The sequence below is a fragment of the Ambystoma mexicanum genome, chromosome 4p, assembly GCF_040938575.1.
Source record: "Ambystoma mexicanum isolate Mex_15411 chromosome 4p, UKY_AmexF1_1, whole genome shotgun sequence".
Lineage (NCBI taxonomy): Eukaryota > Metazoa > Chordata > Amphibia > Caudata > Ambystomatidae > Ambystoma > Ambystoma mexicanum.
This window is the reverse complement of record NC_090927.1, coordinates 1,090,135,579-1,090,159,492: the sequence shown is the minus strand read 5'-3', so window position 1 is coordinate 1,090,159,492 and position 23,914 is coordinate 1,090,135,579. Positions and strand designations below refer to the sequence as shown.

Sequence of the window (23,914 nt, the reverse complement as noted above, 5' to 3'; positions counted from 1 at the left end):
TCGTTTAGAATATCTATTGCGATGGAAGCGCTACCCCCGATCCGAGGATTCTTGGGAGCCAGCCCTAATATACAGGCCCCTGCCTTGGTATCCAAATTCCATCGGGCACACCCGGGGAAACCTGGTTGCCCCAGACCTAGAAGGGGGCATACTGTCATGCGCCAGTTCCCTGGAGGCTCTGGAATAGGTTTCGATGGGGCCGCCATTAATGGTTCCATCACGTTACTATTAACGTGCTGGTAACGGTCTGGTCTTTTCTTTCTGCACTGTGGTGGCTGAGAGGTTCTAATTCTGCTTCCTCCCAGCATTCCCTGCGTTGCAACCAACTTCACGGCTTTCGCACTGTTGCTTTCGGTTTGTTTACGCTCCTTGTATCTCTGCTTACCTTCCTTTTCTTGCCCATCCCCGTTCTTGCCATTCTGCCTCCGCTCCTTCTCCCTGCTCCGTTCCGCCGAACGGATCTCCCGCTCCAGTCATTTCCTTCTTGTGCTTATTCTGCTGCTTACTTCCCATCGTGGAACTCATCCTGTTCTTTCTGCACTTCATGCCAATCGGAGTCTGTTTGTGTCTATACTTGTCATGATCTCTGCTTCCAAAAGGTCAGGGTTTTCCAAACTCCCTTGGAAGCAGATCCATAACCCAGGTTCCGAGTGCCAACCAGTCCCAATTGGGACCTTTTGGACCCAGTCCTGGCGCCAGTGGCACCAGGCTCATAAATATGCCCAGTCCCAGCGCTGGAAGCGCCGGGCTCATAATGCTTGGGTGGACTTACCTGCAGCAGACCATGCTGCTTACTTGCCTGCCAGTTGAGCCTCTGATCCTCTTCTGTTTGGAACTACTTTTCCTGATGGGTGGGGTAGGAGCCACTCCCTAGATTCAGAACACTGGAACTCTTCTGGAAAGCAGGAACTCTTTTCTTACCTAGGCGTGGCTGTGGAAGGAGACACCTAAGCACTACAGGAGGCTATTTAAACCACACCCGATGGATAAATCTTGCTTTGCGTTATTCTGCATCCTCTGCAGCAGAACGCTCATCGTGTCTTCTGCATCTGATCCTGGGCCTAAGGAAAAAGGCTTACCATCCTGAATCCAGTCTTCAGCAACACCTATAAAGACAAGAAAGAACAGGTTAGCATTACGGTCTTCAGTGACAGCTCTTCACTTACCTGGTCCATCGGCTGTCACCAACGCCTCGCGCTGCATTCCGGCATCTGAAAGACAAAGGCTTACCTACTCTTCGTGCGCTCCGGAGGTCTTCACACTGCATTCCGGCATCTGAAAGACAAAAGCTTACCAACTCTTTGCACGCTCCGGAGGCCTTCGGCGCTGCATCCCGCATCTGAAAGCCAAAACAAGGTGCGTTTAAAGACATTGGGGAACTTTAATACTCACGTGCCATTACTCCTTTCCACATCTAACCCAGTGGGTATTCCGGCACCCTGCAGCCGCTCCGAACTTGTACCTGCAAAATAAAAAGACAGTTAGAGCGCATCGTGAAGCAGGCAACAAGCGCTTACTTACGTGCTTCCATGCGCTTCTATTCATCACACGGGCTCCATCTTCAACTCACTTCAGCCCGTCATCCGCCATCGCCGGAACCCTGCAAAACAAGAGACATCATTACTAAAGACTTTGAAGATATTAGAATTACTCGAAACTTACCGTTCGTGCAGTAAACGACGGACAGCAGTCCTCTGAAGTCAAGAGGCCTGCTCCCCTTATCCAGTGAAGAAACTGGTTACAGCACCCTGCCCGAGGCAGATGGAGAGCACAGCGTTCACTTACCTAAGGTGAGAGCGTTAACCTTTGGGGTTCTACAGGAGAAGAGAAAGGGAAGAAGAGAGAGACATTCAATAACCCAGTTCCTTAATCCCATATTTTCTATCGGCAGACATCTTACCCTTCGAGTCAGACATACAGTGCACAGAGGTCCAGCCCAAAGAGCCAGCCGTGTGTTACACATCACCTTTGAAGATACGGTATATGCCCAGTCAAGACCGGCGCCTCTACTGGAATCAGGTGAGCGTTACATACTTACCTGGCTTCATCGCTATTACTGCTACAAGACTGCTCAGAAACTTCAACTCCCAGCATCCACCAGAACCATCTTCACCATTGGTCTTCTGATCCAGCCGCTACCGGAACAACTGGCCCCAACTGTGACATCTTCTCTTCGTGGGGTTTTTTCTGCCTTCGGCTTTTTCCCCATTGCGGTCGGTCTCGGTGATGGGGCCGCAGGGGCCACTGTTTTCCAGTGGCCACTGTGGCTTCCCACCGGGGCAGACTACCTCAGCAGAAGGACGGAGAAAGGTACGGGTACAGAATCAGACAAGACATCTACCGATCAGATTCCAGCAGTACAGGTGAGGAGTCGGAGGAGGGTAGTGGAGCAGAGGAAGTGGAACCAGTGTGTGATAGTCAGACTCCTGTGTGTGACAGTACCGGAGGTGTACGTTACACTGACACCGTGAGTGTGGTCAATCAAAGGTCTCTGTAACGTATCCCACCAAGAGAAATAAAAGCCAAAAGATTGATAAGAACATTGTGTGAAGTGAATCAAAGTGGTCCTGCGACGGTTTAAGCAAAACCAATCACACATTTGAAAGTCTTCGATTTTGATATCAAGAGGATCCGAGTCCGAACCAGGGAGATCCATGGTCTGAGCCCGAATGAGGGAGACTAAGTGTAAACGTTGTGATAACAAGAGGTCCAAGTCTGAAGGAGGGAGACCCATGATAAACACTGGAAGCGAGAACTTGTGCATGCGAAGATCCTGATAGAAATGGAACTTTGATATTTGTTTGCTACGACAGGCCCTCTGCAGTAAGACTGTTTTGGAAAAGAGACTTTGGCAGACGGCCCTGATATCTATGCTTTGAACTATATCCTTGTGGTAGAGAAGCCAGAGTGTGTGCGAAGCTCGAACGTGCCGCCTTGCCCCGTGCTGAAAACATGGGGAAGGGAAGCCAACTGCTCAACCATCCTGATATATTTCTTGAACACTTTTCTTTGTTGCACACATTATTGTCCCACACCCTTTTGCATTTAGAAGTAAGGATTGGCAATAGGTTTATTAGTATAAGCCCTTTTATTTTGACAAAGACTCGACTAGGACTGCGTTATTATTATTTGATGGTCGTAGCTTGCTCCCATCCTTATATTTAGGTTAGATAGGCGTTCAACCATCTGAAGTTCAATAAACACCTTTGAACTGAGATTACTTGTGTCTGTCTTCACTGTTTGATACCATGCCTTCTTTACACTAGCCAATGAGAAACCATTATGCAACGTTTTGAGCTTTTTCATAGAGAAATACATTGTATCAAAGTGGTCGTGTAATAAAAACACATTGTCGAAAGTCTCTGAGTTTTGGACATTTCAATTTGAAGTAAATAAAGAAATATTATACAGCTGTGTTGTGAGGGAAACTCGTGATTATTGAACATTATTAAAGGACTATTACAGAGTGGGCTGAATAACAAAGATGTTGAGTACAAACCGCACCTACTGAACACCGAATTTACAATACGGGTCAAAAGCGAAAGTGTTTTAAAAGTGCAACCCATGTCCAGTGAATTCTAAACTGAACAAAACTTTAACAAGTACAATTAACATTTATTGAATACCGAACTGAGTGAAATGAAATCTAAAGTGTTGAACTTTACATTGAATTCAAAGTGATGTCAAAAACTACATGTTACAGAGAATTATCTTTTTGGCAAACACCCTTAAAGAGACAATATGACAATTTTGATGTAGCGGATCATAAGTCTTTGGGAAGAGAACCCTGAGGCTGGAACGTCTTGGGGAAGGAAGGGAACCCCGAGGCTGGAACTATTTCTATTTCTTTTGCTGAACTTAAGTCTCTGGGAAAAGGAACCCTGAAAACTGGTGAACACTACATTATTCTAAGTTCAAGAGCAGTAACTTTAAGACTGTTACTAAAACTGTTTCATCCTTGGGGGAGGGAGCTGAAAGGAGGCTGCATGCTGGAAGAAGCTCTGACTTTGCGTTGGACGCTATTTCTTTTGGTTGCTGGCATTCCTACACATTGTATGCATTAGTCGTGAGGGCAAGTATAGGGTTTGGACGCAGACAGATTCTTCAGTTGAACTATTTGACTCAGACTTTCTTTAGTTTTATTTAGGTAGGGAAATCCCACCTCAGTATAGGACAAGATAGGCCTTTTTCCATCCTGACATTTACTTTCATAAAACTATTTAATTTAAATTCTGAATCTGTTGTCTGTGTCCTTCATGATGCCTTCACACTGGGGATAGATGTAGTGAGTCACATACAACAGATTCTCCTGCAATTATGAAATTAAATGCCTAATTTGTTACTTATGACGCAAAACAGAAACTTCAAATAAAGGACTGTACCTTAAAGTCACCAGGTGCCAACTGCATGCCACTGAGTAAGACTTCTGGAAATACAAACGAAGTTCTGAAGGTGCCACTCAGGGAGAAGAACTCAAACATAGTAACACTGGTTTCTGTTTTCTCACCGCATGAATCCATGCCTATGCTTTTGCACTTGAGTAATGTGCAGACCTGTAAACAATAAAGACGCAATTTTGATATGAAACAAAATAATGAAAAAACATTTTTAGCAATGGTAGTATGTTACCAGAACAGAGATATGCATCCTGCACTGCACTGCATTAAATAATGCTATCAAACCAGTTGTATTGTGGACAACATCACAATGTACTTACTGTATTCTTCCCTGCAAGGAATTGGCAAGATGTCTGGCTGTAGTCTCTTCTCAACATATGCAGCACGCTGCTTGATCTCCAGTCCACTCTACGTACAAACACCCTGATGTCCTACCCATGGGCATCTAATCAACCCCATTGCTACACTGCCTGAAACGTTTCCAATCTTCTTTAGTGGGGTCCATACTGAGATGGGGAACCATAAAATGGACAGTAGGATAAGCCGCTAAGGGAAGTGGGCATTATGGATGCCTGATGCAGCTGCTCCTCCAAACCTTCCCGACCTTACAGAATGGCTGCATATTAGACCAATTATATATGGTATAAAATCTTCCAGAGGACTCTGAAACCAGACAACAGTACTGAGTATTTGAGTGTTTTCCCGCTTCTGCAGCCAGTGTTTGGTACTGAAGAAGGCGGCTGAGATTGCCACGCCAGTAATGGTGGCCCCTGAATGAGCAGGCATGGTGCAGGCCATGTAGACAGAGCAATACAGTGACATTGGCCTGGGGAAGAGAAGTGTTGGTGTGAGAAAGTGGTGCACAGGCAGTGCACCATGTGTTCTGCAGTGAGGGCAAGTAATGGAGTGGGACCCGACGAAAGGCATGCTAAACTGCATTAGTGGGGACATGACTTTTTCCTCAGTGGTAAAAGACCAACAGAGCATCCATGGTGAGGCATGGGGGAGAAAGTGACAGAGCAGGTTGGTGGTGAAATGGAGGCAGAACTCCAGAGCTGCATGAAGCACCAATGTGGCATTTGGTGGCAGGACAAAGGACTAGACTGCAGGCAAGAGACATGGTTGTGGGAGGGAGGTCTGGGCCTGCGAGATGGGTGAAGAGGCAGCCTTTTAAGAAGGCACTGGGAGTTAAACCCAGACTCGCTGGAGAGCTTGAGACAGGCCTGATGTGAGGATGTTTAATCCAATGAGAAAGCATTGATAAACTGGTATAAAGACTCAATTGGTAAAGATACCACACAAATGCGTATATAAGCCACATTTACAGTAAATGCTTTTGTTTGAAAATTATGCACTGTAAATTTGAGAAAGTAGAAATTATCAGGTGGACACAAGGGTTTGTATAAGGGTCTTTTTACCTGGTGGCAAAAGTTCACCTTGAATAAAGATCATCAACATACTGTATGCTCCTGTAGGCTGATGTTTACACTTATTCAACCTTAAATTCCTGTTAAACCAGGAGAGTGTGTGTGTTAAGGCAACCAGAACGGAGAAAGCAGGGGTCACAGAGAGGTTTGTAGCCTTACACAGGTTTTGAAAGCACTCAGGAAAGGGCAATATGGCTGGAAAGCAGGTCTTTGTTACAACACATTTCAGCACTGACTCACAGGTGGCATCAGAACATCTGGAACATTCTAGCTGAAATTAACAAAGTACCAATTTTTCCCATGGCACAATTCCCAACAAAACGTTTTGCTCGAACCATGGCATGTCAGGAATTGCTGCATGCACTTCCCGTGCATCTATGGGGTGAGACAGTCAAGCCAGAGCATCAAGAGGTAAGTAACGGAATTGGCGAGAAAAGAGGAGGGGTTTTGTATAGAGTGAGGGTACATGGACAGGGAGGAAGGAGCTGGGTTCAGGGTGTTAGGGAGGATGGTGTATTAGTGGGTGCAAGGGTGCTGCGGAAGGTGTCTCCCGCACAACTGAAGGAACATGGTGTGGGTGGCAGAGGGGAGGGGGAAAAGAAGAAAATTCCCTGTAACAGAAAAACTGGACACAGCAAACCGTGTCTCAGCAAAAGTGGCCTATTGGCAATTTTCATTCAACAATTCTCTAATCTTTAAATCTGTGTTTTGCTTCATGTTTCAGCGCTTATAAATCCGTGGACAACTAGTTATCTTTCAACGCTTCCAATTTATCTTTCACACTGTCCACACAACCTCGTAGTTGAAACAGAGAGGATTGTATATCTGTCCTTAGAGTTTTGCACACTGAGTAAAAGATCAGAGAATCAAAGCTTTTTCTGAACATCGATGATATACAAAATCGGGAACAATGTTTTAATTTTAGAATTTTAGGAGCCCTAAAACAATAATAAGAAGGGTGATATGGTGATTGAAAGAGCACAGAGTGGATGGGGCCCACAAAAATGTTCAAGTTACATTATTCCCACAACAAGGTGGATGTTCTAGTGAGAATGAGAAGTGGGTTCAATTTACTTTGAGGTGGCAAAGTTTTGGATATTTTTCAGTGATGACCGCGGCAGGCATGCAAGCACTTAACCTCCTGGCATATGGACAATGATAACTGTTATCGATGGATACCCTTTTTCATTGATGTTCAAACATGCAGGGATCCAATATTGGTTGGCCTTTTGAAGAGATCGCTCTGGTGCTTCAAGCTTTAACAGAAAAGTCTGAGAAGGCTGGCCCACAGGTATGTCAGATGGACCCACGAAATCCCCAATGATGAAAATAGCGAGATGCAAGATGTTCAAACACACAAGTACAGGAAACTGAATACTCCATCACCATCTAAGAGATGAAGGGGACAGTGGTCTAGATTTGAAATTATCATATTTTTTAATGTAAGGGATTTGAAAGTGATCCTCAGTTCATATCAATACTTGCTGTAGAAAGGGTGATAATAATTTGATTTGTTTGGGAGGGGAGCATTAAAGTGCTTTGAGGATGAATTTCAATTGCCTACCGCTATTTGGATGATCGACGTAAGATTGGGAAAGAGTTTATTGTTGCATAATGATACTGTATACATTGTACAGGAGCTGAAGAGGAAGCTGCAAAGGGCTCTGGGTTTAAACGAGGGGCTTTCATTCTAGCAGTCTAGGTGTTACTGGGTATCTCACTGGTAGGGTAGTTTAGGCTGTGAAAATGTATTAGTTGTTACTAGAGATGTGTTGATTACCGTTAACTTTTTTCATCTTCAGGGTGAGGAGGAGAGGCATGGGGGTAATATCCTGAATCCGAAGTGTGCAGTTAACGAGTGGATATGGTGGACATAGGGAGATGTAGTGGACAGCAGCTTGGCACTTGTGATTGACAAAGTTTAAACCCACAAGTAGGGTGAAGATTGCCACTTTAAATGTGAAGGCTCTAAATTCTCCTAGTAAGGAGATCATTGGTAGCCAATATATTTCACAACAATAACATATCTACTGTTTATCCAGGAGATATGGTATAAGAGGTGGGAGCAATACCACATTTTGGGATGCCTTTCAATCCAGATGTTTTGAGCCTTTAACATCCAAAAAAAGGCATGTAGCAGTCTTGCTTATTAATGCATTAAGATTTGCTGCAGGGCTTGTGAAAAGAACCCTTCAGGGCTGTGCGATTTTGGTTAGAGCTACTCTAGTGCGATAGTTGACTTTCTAAAATGTTCCCTAAAATATGGTGAGGGTGAGAGGAATCTATACTTACTGAGGGGATATAAGTATGCCCAGGCATACTGGGGAAAGGTACTTGTCATGGATTAAGGGATCTGATGCAGTTTCCCGCTCAATGCCACCCTTTCTAGTTCTTTTCAGTCTGCTCCCTGAAGAGGAGAGGTCACATTCAATACCACACATGATTCACTATTTACTGCTGGGTATGACGGCCTGTTAAGTATCCCCCTGGAAAAGGCCTTTCTTCGCTATTAAAAAGGGATGACTGCTCAAAGCATGGGAGATTTACGGAATGGAAAAGTTGGTGTACATGTTCAATGAATCCCTTATAAATAAAGAGTTGGAATGGATCACATTTGTATCAACATATGCAGACCTTGGATCCTCCAAGAAGCATAATACAGAAAAACATATGCATAGAGACCTTTCTGTTACATGATCACCATGGAATCTAGGATGAACAAGTCATTATAGTGTATTACAAAGAAGCATATAGACTTTTTAGGAACACATTCATGGGGTATTTGGGGTGGGCATGGGGGAATAGGAGAAATATTGCATCAAAGAATTAAATGGGGTTTGGGAGTGAAACAAATTATTGAGTGGTTTGATTGCAGATCCTTATATATTTTTTCTTTTTACAAAAGAGTTGGGGATTTTGTTTACTTTGTGTAAGGCAAACATGTGAGAATAATAATGACCCAGAAGTTTGTTTTGGGGTGAATCCACTGGATGCATATTACTGTGGGACTTTGATTGGGTCATTCTTGTTCAGATGGAAGTGGGTTTGTTGAACAAGAGTGTTTTACTCTGATGGGAAAAAATACTGTTATTTTGATGTTATTTTGTCGTTTTCATTGTTGGATATTTTGTACCTGAAAAAATTAATTAAATGTAATTTGAAAAAAGTGGACAGAAAAGACAGAGCAGAGATTTCCCTTCCCAATCAGCTGCAGATGCTTCGCACTGGAATCAGAGCCAGTACTCTTGATATAGTTCAGAGGCTCTGGATCCCCAGTCGCAGAGGTCTTTAGTGCCCTCTTTAACTCTGCATAATGGCTACCGTTGGTACTTAATTACATGGTGTGAATTTGCCAATGCAGATAAGCAAAGGGCATCACTAAAACTTGAGCATGGTTACTTAGAGGAGCTTAGTAAAAACCTAACCGTACCAGTTATTAAATAATATTGAGTCCCTGAACATGTTGGCTTGAGTGGCAGAGAAGCTGTGGGGGCAGAGGGGAATCTCCTTTTGTCATGTATTTTAGCTGAACAGAGGAAAATGCATTCAGGAGAGTTGAGCATTATAACAAGTTGTGCGTAATTTACAAATGTAAAAAGCACAGACAGCATGTTAGTAAAACTTTTGCCTTTTTCTTCCCTCCACTACAGCTCTCCTCTCCCACTTGACTGGTCTGACAACCTAGCCATGCCTTTCAACATCCTGCACACCACCCCAGCCAAGCACTTCCATCAGAAACCCATCAGACAAACCTTCAGGTCCTTCCCTCATGGAAGACCTTACCAACTTCCACCTTACATGGACCAAACATCCCCAACCGAACTGAGACTCTCTACTGGAAGCACTCAACTGCACCCTTTTAGCCTCCATCGACCGACATGCACCCCTGAAACAACACACATGCAAACCGAAACCATCAGCATTCTGGTACACTCAACCTCGGCAACAGAGTCATCAGGAAAAAAGAGAAATCATGGCTCTGCTCCAGGACCGCATCGGACCTGGCGCTCCTCAAGGAACTTCGAGCAACCCGCTGACAACTCATCAACACAGCCAAGGCCTCCTACTATCAGAAAACCATAGCAGAAGCTGACAACAAAACCAGAGCCCTCTTCAAAGCGGTCAAGCACTACATCAACATGCTACTTATCCCTGCCATACCACACTCCATCGAAAAATCCACTGCCATCAAAACCTTCATCATCGACAAAATCTGCAAGATTCACCAACCCCTTGGCCACAGCTCTGCATCCACAGACCCACCTCACATACCATCTTGCAAAATCTCCACACCCTGGACAACATTCAAGACACTCTCAACAGAGGACCTGGTATAAACCCTGGCCGCCCTCAAAGCCACATCGTATAAAGACAATATCCTGCCAGCATCCATCCTCAAGACCCTCCCGGCAGAAGCTCTCCTTCCCTACCTGGAGATCATCAACAGCTCCCTAACTCAAGGCAGCTTCCCAGTGACCGTAGAAACAGGAAATATCCTCCCTCTACTAAAGAAAACCCCTCTGAATCCCAACAGCCCAGATAACTATCACCCTATCATCCCTTCCTAGGTAAGATCATCGAGAAAGCGGTAGCCACACAACTGCAGCAACACATCGACACCAACAATCTCCTCCAAACCTACCAATCCGGGGTCAGACCCAGATGCAGCATGGAGACAGCAACCATGCAGGAGGTCGACAGCGCACCCAACATCCTTGATGATTGCCACCCTGGCCTCCTGGTTCTACTCGACCTCTCGGCTGCTTTCAAAACAGTAGACCACAAGGCACTTATGGATACCCTACATCGGGGTATGGGTGTTAGCAACCTTGTCCTACGCTGTTTCAAGTCATACCTCGCCAACCGCAAGCAGTTTGTTCAGATGGACTCCTCTAAGTCGCTAATGCTACCCGTCACCTGTGGAGGCCCGCAGGGTTCCATCCTCTCTCAGTGATCTTCAATCTATACATGGAGCTGCTGGGAGCCCTCCTAGTGACACACAACATCCACATCCACCAATACGCCGATGACACTCAGCTATACCTCAAGATCCACTCCATCAAGGACATCCATAGGCTCAAAGCCTGCCTCTCGTTGATCCAGTCTTGGATGTCCACTGCATACTTGAAGCTCAACTCATCCAAGACCAAATTCCTACTCCTCACCAACAACACTGAACACCTAGACATACAGACCTGGCTATCAACCATGAGCTCTGAAAGATTTACACCTGAGCTCACCTCCTGCGCCAAGTCCCTCAGATACCACATCAACAAACACCTTTCCTTCAAGACACACATAGCTAAGAAAATACAGCTTGGTATCAGCTCTACTTCCTGCAAAAAGTCAAGCCCGTCCTCCCTCCAGCAGCTTTAGATCCACCATTCAAGCACTGGTCCTATTATACCTCGATGGGGGCAATGGACTCCACAAAGGCCTCCTGTCGTCCTCCCTTGTGCCCCTGAGAAGTGTCCTACACGCAGCCTCATGCCTCATAAAGGGTCTACGCAGATATGACCACATCACCCCAGCCCTCATCGACCTCAATGGCTCCCACTGCACGCACAAATCAACTTCAAGTTTTGCTGCATCATCTATGCCTGGGCATACTTAAATCCCCTCATCAAGTCACCCAGCTACCTTGCAGAGAAACACAGCATCACTGACAGACAGCACACCACCAGAAGACAGGAAACGTGCAGACTTGGAATTCGCTGCTGCAAAAAGGGAAGGACTGGAAAACAAGCCTTCTCTGCCTACTCCCCAAGACTATGGAGCCTCCACCCTGTCAGCATCAGACTCACCCCCATCCTCCTACAATTCAGAAAATAACCTAAGGCCCACCTCTTCAAATAAGCTCTCAGCCTCAACACCAAGGCCATCACATCGCCCCTCACGCCACCTGACTCACTAGATGCTACTCCCCTCTCTCCTCCCGCCACCTGGTACAGCTCTACCCGTCCTCTGTGCCCTCTGTATCCCACCCCACGCTGTATATCTGTTCCTTTGTTACTTCTGATAAGTGCCCTGTTATGCATCTGTACTGTTGTACACCTCTGTAAAGCACTCAATTGCTTCTCAAAGCCAGGTCCACGCTCAATACATACCATCATAATAATTGTATTCACAAACTCTGGTCTTTGAGTCAGATTATTAGTTGTGATAGTGCATGGGGAGAATACTATAAACATAGGTTATGGGATGCGATCCAGTGGCTGTTTTGTTTATGTAAATAGTTTTTGATGGTCAAGTAAATTGTAAACTCCAATGGACTACATGTTACCAGATGTAGCTTGACGTGGCTTCTGGGCAAGGCCAAATGCGACTGGGGAATAATGTTGACAGATGTACCAGGAGATAAATATTCTCGGAGAGCATGGTATATAAATATTCTTGGGAATATACAAAACAAGGAAACTAGAAGCTATATAAAGGGAGGATCTGGGACGGGGGAGCATAGCTGTTCGGATTTGCCACAAGATGCTGGAGGAGTGAGGCAGAGCTCACAGCCTAAGAAAGCTGGGAAACCTTCTCCATTCTAGCTCATGGAGGAAGAAGGGGGGCATTGCTCCTCTTTCTGACCTGGGAGTTTGGCAGCTTGTGCAGCATTACATTCAATTGTGGACTAGAGGCTCGAAAAGCTTCTGCTTTTGACTTTTTGAAAAAACAATCCTTTTTTATTGAGCTATGTATGGAGGCATCAAGGCCTTAGCTACAGCTGAATCCAACTGAACCATCCGATTTCTTTTTTTTAACATTTTTTTTAATTGTGATATTGGTTGGCCATACTCAACCTTACACAAAAGTAAAACAAACTACACATTTCCATACATTTTCCATATAAAATTGCAATAAACCAAAGGAAAGAGAGAAGAAAAAAAAGCCAATATCAAAAAACATGTTAACAAAGAAAAAGAGATAATCACAATTCTGTAAAAAAAACAAAGATAAAGGGCACGTTTCCTAAAAACTAGCAGAAAAAAAAAAACAAACAGTCAAAGAAACAATAGCCCAGCATATTCACCACCTGATGCGAACCAGGCCAGCTTGATGGAGGATCTTAATCACAGCAATTGTAGCAACAGTTTCTTTCCCACTCGAAATTCAAACAAAATAATTCCCCAGTTCTAAAAGTGCAGGATTATGTGCAAATCGACCGAAGAAATGGATGTCTTTCCAAAAATTGACATTTCAGGAGGATATGTTCTTTAGTCTGTATCACATCCTCATTTTAACATAAGCCACAGCCCTTTACCGGCTCCACACTTGAGGATCGAACACAACAGATTCCTCCCATAGGCAGTAGGTTGAATCTATCTTAAAAATTGAAGGGCCCAGTAACCATCAGGAATTAAAAAAATATATTTTGGGATAGTTAATACACTCATCTTTGCAATCGTTACCATCCAGCCATATCTAGATAACGTCTTTTCAACCTCATTCGGATGGTTTATGAGGTAATTGGAGGATAGTTCAATTCTATCTAGCACCAGTGGTGCAGATTTCCTAAAGTTAGGCAAGGACCCCAGCGTGGTTTGCTTCAGAGCTTCTGCTAAGTCTTCGTATAAAGATCCCACCAGAGGGAACAATCGCCTTCTATACAAAGACAGAACTCTCCAATCCAACTGGAAGCCCAGTGAGGTTAGACCCAATTTGAATCTAATTGCAGCAATTGCCAACCAATCTGGTAGGTATCAGGCTCACCTCCGCACCCCAAACCTCCTACTTGTCATAGTCCAGGGCTTTCAGTGCATGACTGATCTCAGTGCCACAGAGCAGCTTTGTGTATCACTTTCATTTTTATATATTAGGATAGTAAGGGACAAATTGAGAAACTATAGTATCGGGTTCGAAATGTCCTCATCTGAGCAGCGGCTTGGGTCACCTTGGATATAAGGCAGGACATCCAGAGACCGATAGCTGATTACCAAACATGTTATAACCCATTTTTCCTTTTCGATGCACTAATAAAACTAATAATGCAATTGTTTTTCTCATTGATGCCTAATTTATTTCACATCGAGTATTCCAGTATCAAATTCAATTGTCTCTGCAGGCCCACCCGAGTCCTGTCAAGGAGGAGAACGCCATCCGCATACGTAAGGTACGGGGCAGATAGAGTAGAGGTCCTCGGTGGGGCAAATAGGGCATTTGACAGAAACTCTGCCAGATCAGACAAGTAGAGGTTGAGTAGGCAGGGATACAATACGCAGCACTGGTGGAGACCCCCTGCTCACCCTGAAGTTCTCCATCAAGTACACAGTACCCATTTAGCCTGATTGGAGAAAAGTATTCTCGTGTAAATGGACCAAAATTGATAATAGGGGTCCAGGTATTTGCCAATCCCTTAGCTTGCACCACAGGAGGTTTTGGTTGTTACAGTCAAAGGACTGTGTATAATCAGTTGCTGCCATATATAGCAGCAAACTACCTGGCCTCTCTGACTCCTCTTTTAGCCATCCTACCACTAGACCATTCAATTCAGTTCCAAGCCCCCTTCGGAGCCCTGTTTTGTATTCCTGTGAATGGCCAATCGAGGTGGCCCAACACAGCAGCCCATTCAACTCAAGAGCTGCAAAGATCTTGCTCTCACTGTCAAAAAGGCTGATAGTTACCTGGATGATCCCTCTCTCCCTTCTTGTAAAAAGGCACAATGACAGCATAGCACCAAGAAGTTGGTGTGGCTTTTGTCGCCAACACTGCCCTGAACAGAATGACCAAGATCTTTGACCACTGGATCATCTTTTAAACCGGCATTCGACAAACCATTTAGGCTAGAAAACCTCGAGGTGAAAGCCCTGCTGATTAAACCTTCAATGGTTTGAATTGACAACGACAAATGCCATGGAGTTTCAGGGAGGGCAAAGGATATCTCTTGAAGGAGGCTCCTTATGTACGCGGAGGAAATGCTTCACACACTCACCCTCCCTATAGGGTTACTCTGTTGGTGCCCCTGAGTTACGGTCATACCATTAATCAATTCCCCAAAATTCTTGAAATTATACTGGGTCGGAACTTGCAGCATTTTGGACCCTTCATTATGAGTCTGTATGAACTTGTATCCCTTAATGCAATTTTTTGAATGTATGTTTTGGATGTTTATATTTAGCCATGTATGCCTCCGCTCCATGACCGCACTTCCCCAATGTTCGTATCTCACGTCTTATCTCTTTCTTTTTATTTTGGATAATGGGGTCAAAGAAGTGGATTAGTGTGTGTTTTCCAATCTTATTACCCCAAAGTTTGCATTTGAATCCATCAAGGATAGCTTGGAATAGATTAGGTTTAATGCAATGTATCTTTTGTTCCAGTGTAGATGTTATAGGAAATTTCTGAATTGAACTATTATACATATTGATGTTTCTGATGTACCTGGTGATGCGATTGCCACTGGGGATTAAATGCCCTAGGCCCTTTGCATTTCAATCTTATTTTAATCATTTGATGATCATTTAACTCAGTATCATCCACCCTCATTTCATCATAAAGGTCAAACAGGGTTGGTGAAAAGGCAAAATAATCCAGAAACAAGGATTTCTAGCCAGATCTCCACATTAGCCTAAGTGGAATATCGCCAATAGGGGAACCATAAGCAATCCTCAAGTTCCAGGTTTCAAAAAACTCTACCCATAATTTCTCTTGAACCAATACACTCAAATAAATGCTTTGCTTCCCAGCTAGTTGTTGGCAATCCTTATATGGAGTACAGCTGCATTAATATTGCCTGCCAGTAACATATTGGTATCAATATTTTTCACACAGTTCTACCAGAAAAGTATCCACCTCACTGCGCCAAGGATTGCTGTAAATATTTACCAGCAGCAGAGATTTAAGGGAGGAAAGACCCTTCAAAAGTAGCCCCTACTGCCATCAGACCATATATGCAGTAAGAGATAATTTCAAACTCCTCAAGCATAGAATTTTGCACAGTAATCATAGTATGCCAGAGGCGTGGGCACCCAAACCCTTTGTTGCCATCTGTTGGAAGACCGTATTTCCATCTAAAATGAGGCGTTCTGACAACCACACCTCCTGTAAAAAAAAAAAAACATTAAAGGCTCCTGAAAAAATTGTTGTGTCTCTGCAGACCCCAAAAAGCGACTGACTCCTTGTGAGGTCCAGCTCAATATTCTTAATTTCACTGGTGTTTCCTCATGGACTAAAGCCCCTACCTGCGTTCTCACAATTTCTTAAAGGCGCTCATGAGAGATTCAGGTAGACAGCGCCAATCCTGCTGGATAAATTCCACCCTTCTGATTCCATTATCATTAGCCGAATATTAATCTTCACATGAAGGCGACGTCCCAAGCAGAAAGGCCCAGCACCGGACCATTCCACTTCATCTGTCACCATCAAATCAACTCGACAGTCATTCTCCAAATCATTTCACATGGCCCTCAATGAGTGAATTTCTGATATAATCATCTGCATCAGAGTATTTAACTTGAAATCCAGCCTGACATAGTCAGTTCTTTCGATATAAGGAAAACAGACCCTGTCAATGTCTCTGGTATCAAGCCGCTGTATCTGTGGAGTTTCCTGAAGAAGCTTAATTACATTTGTTCTATTCAATCAAATGTAATTTTTGCCGTTTTGGAGTCTCTCAAAGAAACTCTTGTTGATGATACAAATTCACAGGATCTTGTTTCAACCTGCGGCTCGGATACAAAGGGTGCCGCTAGAAGAGGGAGTGGAAGACCCCCTTCATTCTGTGGATTACAACTCTTCTTCACTGGCTACCTCAGACCACTGGGCTGTTGTGCACTACCCCATTCCATTCCATTGCCCCTGTTCAAAATCTGCAGGCCCCCCGAAAAGACACATTGGGGTCAATTTTCTCATGCCCCAAAGAGGAGAAGGCCAGCCCACTCCCCAATTAGCTCATTGGGTGCCTCTTGTTGAATATGACTTGCTGGAAAAAGCACAGGTTCTGAATACCCCTCAAAATTCTCTGCTGGGCCAATGCTACATTGGAGGCCCTTATCCTTCTTATTGGGTTCATAATCTGTTTTAGCATTAGTTAGAGAGTCGGCTCCCATTCGGGTATCGGCTAATTGCAAAGATATAAGAGGCTGGCTACACCGGCGACCTGCTCCGGCAATTTCACATTGTACATTCACGGCTTTGTTATGAGCCCAGGCCTCTTTGATCTCTGAAATAGGTGTATGCACAGTACTCAGATTGTCGGTGACAAAAGCCAGATGCCCCCCTCTTTTTACAGGGAGACCAGTGCCAGGCTAACCATCAGACATACACGCAGCCTCAAGACAACACTGAACACCAATCTCGTTTCTCTTGGCTTCATGAACCTTTATGGGTGGATAGCAATGGAACGCTGATAATTGAGGTTGGGCTGTTAGCTTGATCTCCAGGCAAGACTGGAGACCATTTTATGTTTCCCAGTCTCTGAAGTTTTTCTAGATTGGTTTTCGATGACACAAACAATTGTGACTGAACTTGTGCAATAGCGTTTCCATTGCTCTCAGACAGACACTGCGAACCACTATCTTGAGTGACACAAACTTGAGCATTTACAGTAGATGCTGATTGAGAAGCATTTGTTGGGTTAAACAATTCACAAATAGGGTAGCTCTTTGAGCAGCAGGGTTCGTCAGCCTCTTACAGTAGCACATGCTGGATCCCACTTTCTGTTAATTTCACAATTTCTGAGCCAGTTTCTTCCGTGGTACAAGTTTGATTTCTGCTCCGATCATTTGCTACTTGCATGAGTTTGCCAGCACGGATTGCAGAATTGTCCAACTGAACCAGGGCTCATTCTTTTAAGTTTTTTTTCCAAGAAGCACATGCCACTTCCTCTATCAGGTGAAGATTTCTCAGGAACGTCCTCAAGTTTGAGTTATTGGCCTTTTCCCCCTTTTTTCCTCCTCTTTTAGACTTCTTTAGAGCAGGGCCACCCATCATTACTGAGCCTGTGGTAGGGGCCACAGATGCACCTTAATCTAACACCAAAGTATGTGCGTTAGTACCAAGTGTTTTCTCAAGCAACCCCACAGCTCAAACACCGAGCTGTGAATCGTTTTGAGGTTGATTTTAACTTCCCTTAGCTGAAGAGTGTGGCTGGACTGTTCAAGACGAATATTGTCATATAATGATGAAAACAAACTCAGCACCATGTTTAATGCTGATATGTTCAGGGGGGCAGTTAGTCGAATCTGGATATCCAAATCTTGCAGCGTGTGATGCATGGTTTGCTGTGGTATCAGCGGACTCATCCCTGGTACCTCAAACAGGAGTCTGAGGTACTGTTTAAGTGTTCTGTTAGAAAAGAAAGACAGTCGTCCATTTCAGCCAGAGCAGGCTGTTCCACTGCTGTTACAACTTCGGGGGCCAATCCATCTGTCGGCCCAGTTCTAGGAGGCTCTGATCACTGATTAAGTACAAGTTTGTGGTTTTAGCATCCTCCCGCCCCCATCCAGGCAATAGCCGTGTGTCTAAGATTCGGACTGTGCTGGTTGTACGGCCCATCTTTTAAAAATATTCAGCCATTGTTTTCATAGTGCCAGGTTTGTATTCTGGCGTTTTTTCACCAATTCCAGGCTTATGTGCATGTTCCATGGGGGCACTTTTCATTCTCCCCGCTGGTAGTTTCACCACTTGCAACAGGCTAGAAGATGGACCAGACAGACACTTATGAAAGGTTTTATTCAGAGGAATCGCATGCTCCCCATGGATTGCTGAAGTTGTTCTGGAGGCGCTCCTTGCCACCAATTCTTCTATTATCAGTGGGTCCTCAGTGCAGGGGATAGTCCCGTTTGGTACTTCCTTTGCATTGATTGAAGGAACTTTCCCATTCTCCATGGGTAGGTGTAGTACAGTGTTGATAATGTTTACAATGGCTGTTGATATAGAAGAGGTCAGATAAAAGTAATCTCTGCCGCAATCAACAAAGTCAAGAGGTATCAACTTGCCGGTTGCACCATTGCTAACACAAGGGGAGTTGCCATCATACACAAAGGAAGATTGTCACTAGGAATTGTTGTTCAAGCCACACCTGCTGTTTTGTTTTTAGCCATACTTGCAACAATGTCATACTTACAAACTTCTCGCAATTCAGTCTAATTTGTGCCTGCAAAATTGTGTGATGGCAGGGAAGTAGGCAAAACAAATGGGGAGGATGCCCTATGCACACATGAACTACTTGAATCCAGATTGATTATGGTGGTCATCGAGACCACTAGGCACTCGTGAGGTGATGCCCCAAAAGGGATGTTTTCTTAATGAGATTGCATTTGAGGAGGGGCGGGGGGGCAGCAGCATCAGATCTTCGCTCTTCGTGTACAGGGGTGGAGACAGCAACAAACCACGCATTGTTTAGTACCACACCTCCCCGTAGGGCCAACTTCAGACCTCCCTTGAACCAGGTATTCATTAATTTGAGACAGAATCGCTTCTGCTCCAACACAGTCCTCATCACCCATTGCATTAGTTCTTAAATTGTAAGATCTCATTCCAAAGGTACTCTTGCCTCCTTCAGCTGTACACTGGAAGAAAAATTGGAAAATGTGAATGTTCCAACAGCCCAAAACAATGGAATTGGTAGAAGTCGTTACTCACTGTTGAAGATGAGAATCAAGCGGAAGAGAGACTACTCCTGACACCACCACCAGCCACTGACACCTACACCACTTGGCTAACGATTTGCACGTGCTTCACGCACCTGAAGTGTGTTTGTACTCAGCCAAGTGGGCAGACCGGAGAGTGAGCCTTAAAGGTACAGGCAGTAGTTCAGTCCAAGCTTAGCTTTACTCTTTCCAAGGCTATGCAATAGCTGTTGATATCTGGATACAAAGTAGGTGATTTGGAGGCTTGAGCGCATTAAATTAACAGCATGCCAACACTTACACCACTTGGCTAACACTTTGCATGCTCTTCGCACGCCAGATGTGTGTTTGTACTCAGCCAAGTAGGCGGACGGCAGCTGCAGGTGAGCTAGGGGAGTCAGCCTTAAGGGTACAGGCAGTAGTTCAGTCCAAGCAAGAAGCTTTACCTTTCCAAGGCTATGCAATAGCGGTTGATATCCAAGGTAGGCAATTTGAAGATCTGAGAGCATTAAATTACCAGCGTGTGCCAACACCGACAAAACTTGGCTAACACTTTGTCATCTTCTGTGATGGTGCAACCTTTAACATTGCCTTACTTTTAGAGCGGTAAAATTGCACATCCACAATGAAGCATCTCACAGTCTGTGAAACGTTGCATCAGCGCTCGATGAACGCAAGCTCCTTCAAGTCGTAGTAAACCATTTTATTCAGGTTTGAGTTATGTTTGCATTATCGTCAATCCAATTGACACCAAAGTCCGAATTAACAGAAGCGTTTTACAATGGCGCAATCCCATAGGAAAACACTCTGTGAATCAGACCCTCAAATCTCTTTTAAGACTTTGTTATAGTCATTAGAGACCATGATAGCTTTTTAGGTGGTTTTTGGCATAGGATTTGATATTTTGTGGATTTGCTGAATTTCTTTCGTGAATTTTGTACAACTCAAGCCTTCCTCCAGTTTCAAGCGGACAGCTCTCGCCTCTCTACTATCAAAGAGGAAAGGTGTGACTATGAGAGATGGTTTTGCCTGTTTTAAATATTGCATTGAAAAAGAGGAGAGGTATTGAAAAGGCTGTTCAATTCATAAGGCATTTATGTGTGAATTGATGAGCGTAAGATTTCCTTTGAGAAGCTACTGTGTTTTTGGTTGGTTGGTGCATTTTACGTAGAGATAGAAAATGATAGCAGTGTTTTAATTAATGCCTTTTCTCATATTGATTGTGTTATGTGTAGTCACAACACTAGTTGCAATGTTTTTCTAGGACTTATTTCTCTAAATAAACAGAAATGCACTTTGCAGGAGAGCACAAGCGCATGGAGTGTTCTTTTTTGTGAATTAATTCATGAAAATATGTGCATGTGAATTAAGTGTGGGGCATTTATTTGATTTCAGTATATTATCTAAGAGTATATTGTTGATAAGGAATAGGTTGGTAGGATGTTTAACAGTAGTCCCTCTATAAATTACATGACGTTAGTAAATCGATCCAATGTGGATGAGGGAGGTTACCAAGCTCACTGCAGGGGTTTATTGACCAAATTACTTCTCAGTATTGTTCTTTATGATGGACATTCCCCCCAGAGATTCCTCATCTATGATATCCATCTCACAGTACGGGTGGCATATAGCCGCATTGGTCACCAACACATGCCCGGAGCCCTGAGTCACTGAACAGAGATACAAAGAACATATGTGTGTCCTTGACCATTTGCGCGTACACCAACAATTCTTTCTTTATGTTTGTTATATCCTTTAAGCGTTAAACCTTTTATCAACACAACTAAAAGTGATCAGTTAGTCATTTTTAATGGTAGTTTGCTGGTAGTATGCCAACACGTGTTTCGACCTACCAATGAGGTGTTCTTCAGGGCTAAAATACCAATAGATATTGATTGTAAAAACAAAAACCATAACAAATCAAATTGATACATTACCAAAGAAAAGGGATTCCATAAATTTTTCATATAGATTCCACAACATAGATACAGTGGGCCTCATTAGAAGTTTGCCGGTCCGGAATGAACGGTGCTGGTAAGCCTATTGGTACCGTTGTTTCCAGACCAGCAAACTACAAGTCTGCATGCCAGGCGCAGCAGCCACGTTAGGCAGACTTGTCACGGGAGCACCGGTGCTCCCATGTCCCCATTCCCATAGAGTCCCATATTGGAATGGGGATTAACGAAATTGCTGGCGCCTGACTTCCCAGCCGCCGGGGTTTTGTAATCCCCCGGTGTTACAGGGATGTCAGGCACTGATAATTCATTCCGAGTCCAGCGGCAAGAGTTGTATAGGGGATACATATACATAACAAGGTAAAGGTGTAAGGTGAAGGGTCCATGAAGTGTATGGGGGATATATATGTATAACAGTTTGTTCTGTGTCTCCTTTTTTTTAATACTTTATTTTTGTGTTTTATCAACCAGACAAAAACAAACATGGAGTCCGATTCCTCCCCGCCACCCACCCAAACTTAAAAGTGCACCATCGCAGAACGTGAAACATAATCGTTATCATTGCTTCCTTCAACATTGTTAATCCACTGTTGTAATCAGGTATTGAATATATGACATGTCCCGTGTCTTAGTACGCTGCTGTGTGCAGTGGCGATCTGATGGCATTCTGACTCCTTTTTGCCTTGAAGCCCCTCAAAGCACCTTTGATCTACGCCCGATCCGCGCTAGCATCCACTGTAATCTTGATGCCTTAATATCACTACATGCACGAGATTGAGTGCATATTATGAATCGCATGCTCATTTTCCTTTGGGATTCACACAAGGCAAACTGAATCAAAGATGGCCACCGCCCCGAACTCTCTCTTTTCCTGACCCTGCCCTACCGTGTGCCTGTCCTACTATGATCCGGATTGGCTGCCATTCAAACTTGAGCAACACACCAATAGCCAGCAGGCTATCAGCCGGCCTATGAAGTAAGGCCTAGGAAAGAAGGCCTGCTGACCTAGCTGACAGAGCGCTACAGGTTACGCCGGGTAGGCGCCGTCAGGTAGGCGCCGTCAGGTTGCCCGTTCTATACTCGCCGTCCATAACATTTAGGTGAGTCTGTTCCACGCCCAAGCACAGACCATAACAAAAATCTAACATGCAAGCCCCTATTATCTATTGTACCTATGGTCAACGTAGAGTACCTCGCCTTGCAATTACATATCCTGTTGCAACCATCACCGTCATTTGTAACAAACTGCTCTCTGTTTGCCCGATTTAGTACACTTTACGTGATTTTCCTTATTTTGTGTACAACGATATGGGAGAGCACTAGCCTCCTCACAGTGACAAACACGGTTAGCCTACGCTATCTATTACATGTCTACTGTAACATGAATGTTTACTTACCTGCATATATGTATACCACTTTTTGTATGACTGTATATCACATACTAATGATAATGTTGATTAATGGCAATGCTAATACATGTCTCCAACACTGCCAGAGTATTGAACCCATACACGGGTTAGCATTATTATCGAGGAAACCTAAAGCAAACCATTCTCTGCTAATTCAGAGATTTTCCAACTGAACCATAGCTGGCCAAGGCACTGCCTATTGAACACAATGTTGAAAGATTTGCCTAGTTAGATTTGCCTATGGACTTAGCCTATCTAGCATTGCTGCTCGCTTTTAGAAATAGCCACACAGCCTTAGGCTATAATGCTTATTATCTTCCTCTACCTGACTGTTCCTTGGTCTATAATGCTTCTAACAAGCCCACCTCCACAAGACATGTCCACAAAAATGCTGAACTGTAATACCAGACTGTCCATGACCACCCTAGACATTGAACATCCCTTAGAAAAGGTACCCACTCCTAACCTCATTAGAACTAACATCCCATGTGACCTTATACGTAGGAATTCCAAACTACGTTCGAGACTACCAAAAATATATGAACTGCCTGCCAGGTATCATACTGCGCCTATAGCAGAAATCGTCATAAGGACGCTACCAAACAAAACTACCATGTGCCAACACCAACCAGAACTATAAAACAGACAAACATTACAAACTATGAACTAGTCTAGCCAAAAACAACAGACCCGCCCTACCTACGTTAACAATATCAAACCCTACCCTCAAAGGAGCACTTATTAATGCCAGGTCATTAATAGCCCATGCTACAGAAATTGCAGACATTATACAAATAGGTAACTTTGACTTCTTAGCTATTTCCGAAACCTGGCACAACACCAAGCAGCTGGCCCGGCCCTGATGCTCGCTATGCCCCCCAATTACACTATCTTTAGAGAAGACAGAACTAACTCCTGCGGAGAGGGCATAACTCTCATTGCCAAAACTAATCTAGCAATAAGAACAGAAACACCCCTGCACACCAAATCCTGTGAGTCCTTAAATGCAACATAACCATCACGTCCATCAGCCCACAAGTATGGACAGATCACGCTCTTATAGCCTTCTCCATAGACGCTAAAATCATCGAACCTCAAGATAATACACTAGCACCTCCTTTGCTAACAAGGAATAAGAAAGATATAACCACAGACAGGCTATTA

The 23,914-nt window shown here is 44.1% G+C and overlaps 1 protein-coding gene across 2 annotated transcripts in view; it reads right to left on the bottom strand.

The window, feature by feature from the left end:
* LOC138453642 (pantetheinase-like) overlaps window positions 1–23,914 on the bottom strand; it is a 421,456-nt gene that overhangs the window by 63,940 nt on the left and 333,602 nt on the right. For both annotated transcript variants that reach the window (XM_069606676.1, XM_069606675.1), the window contains one exon: window positions 4,383–4,553. In XM_069606676.1, the coding sequence (XP_069462777.1) occupies window positions 4,383–4,553 (171 nt within the window). The remainder of the gene's footprint in view (window positions 1–4,382; window positions 4,554–23,914) is intronic.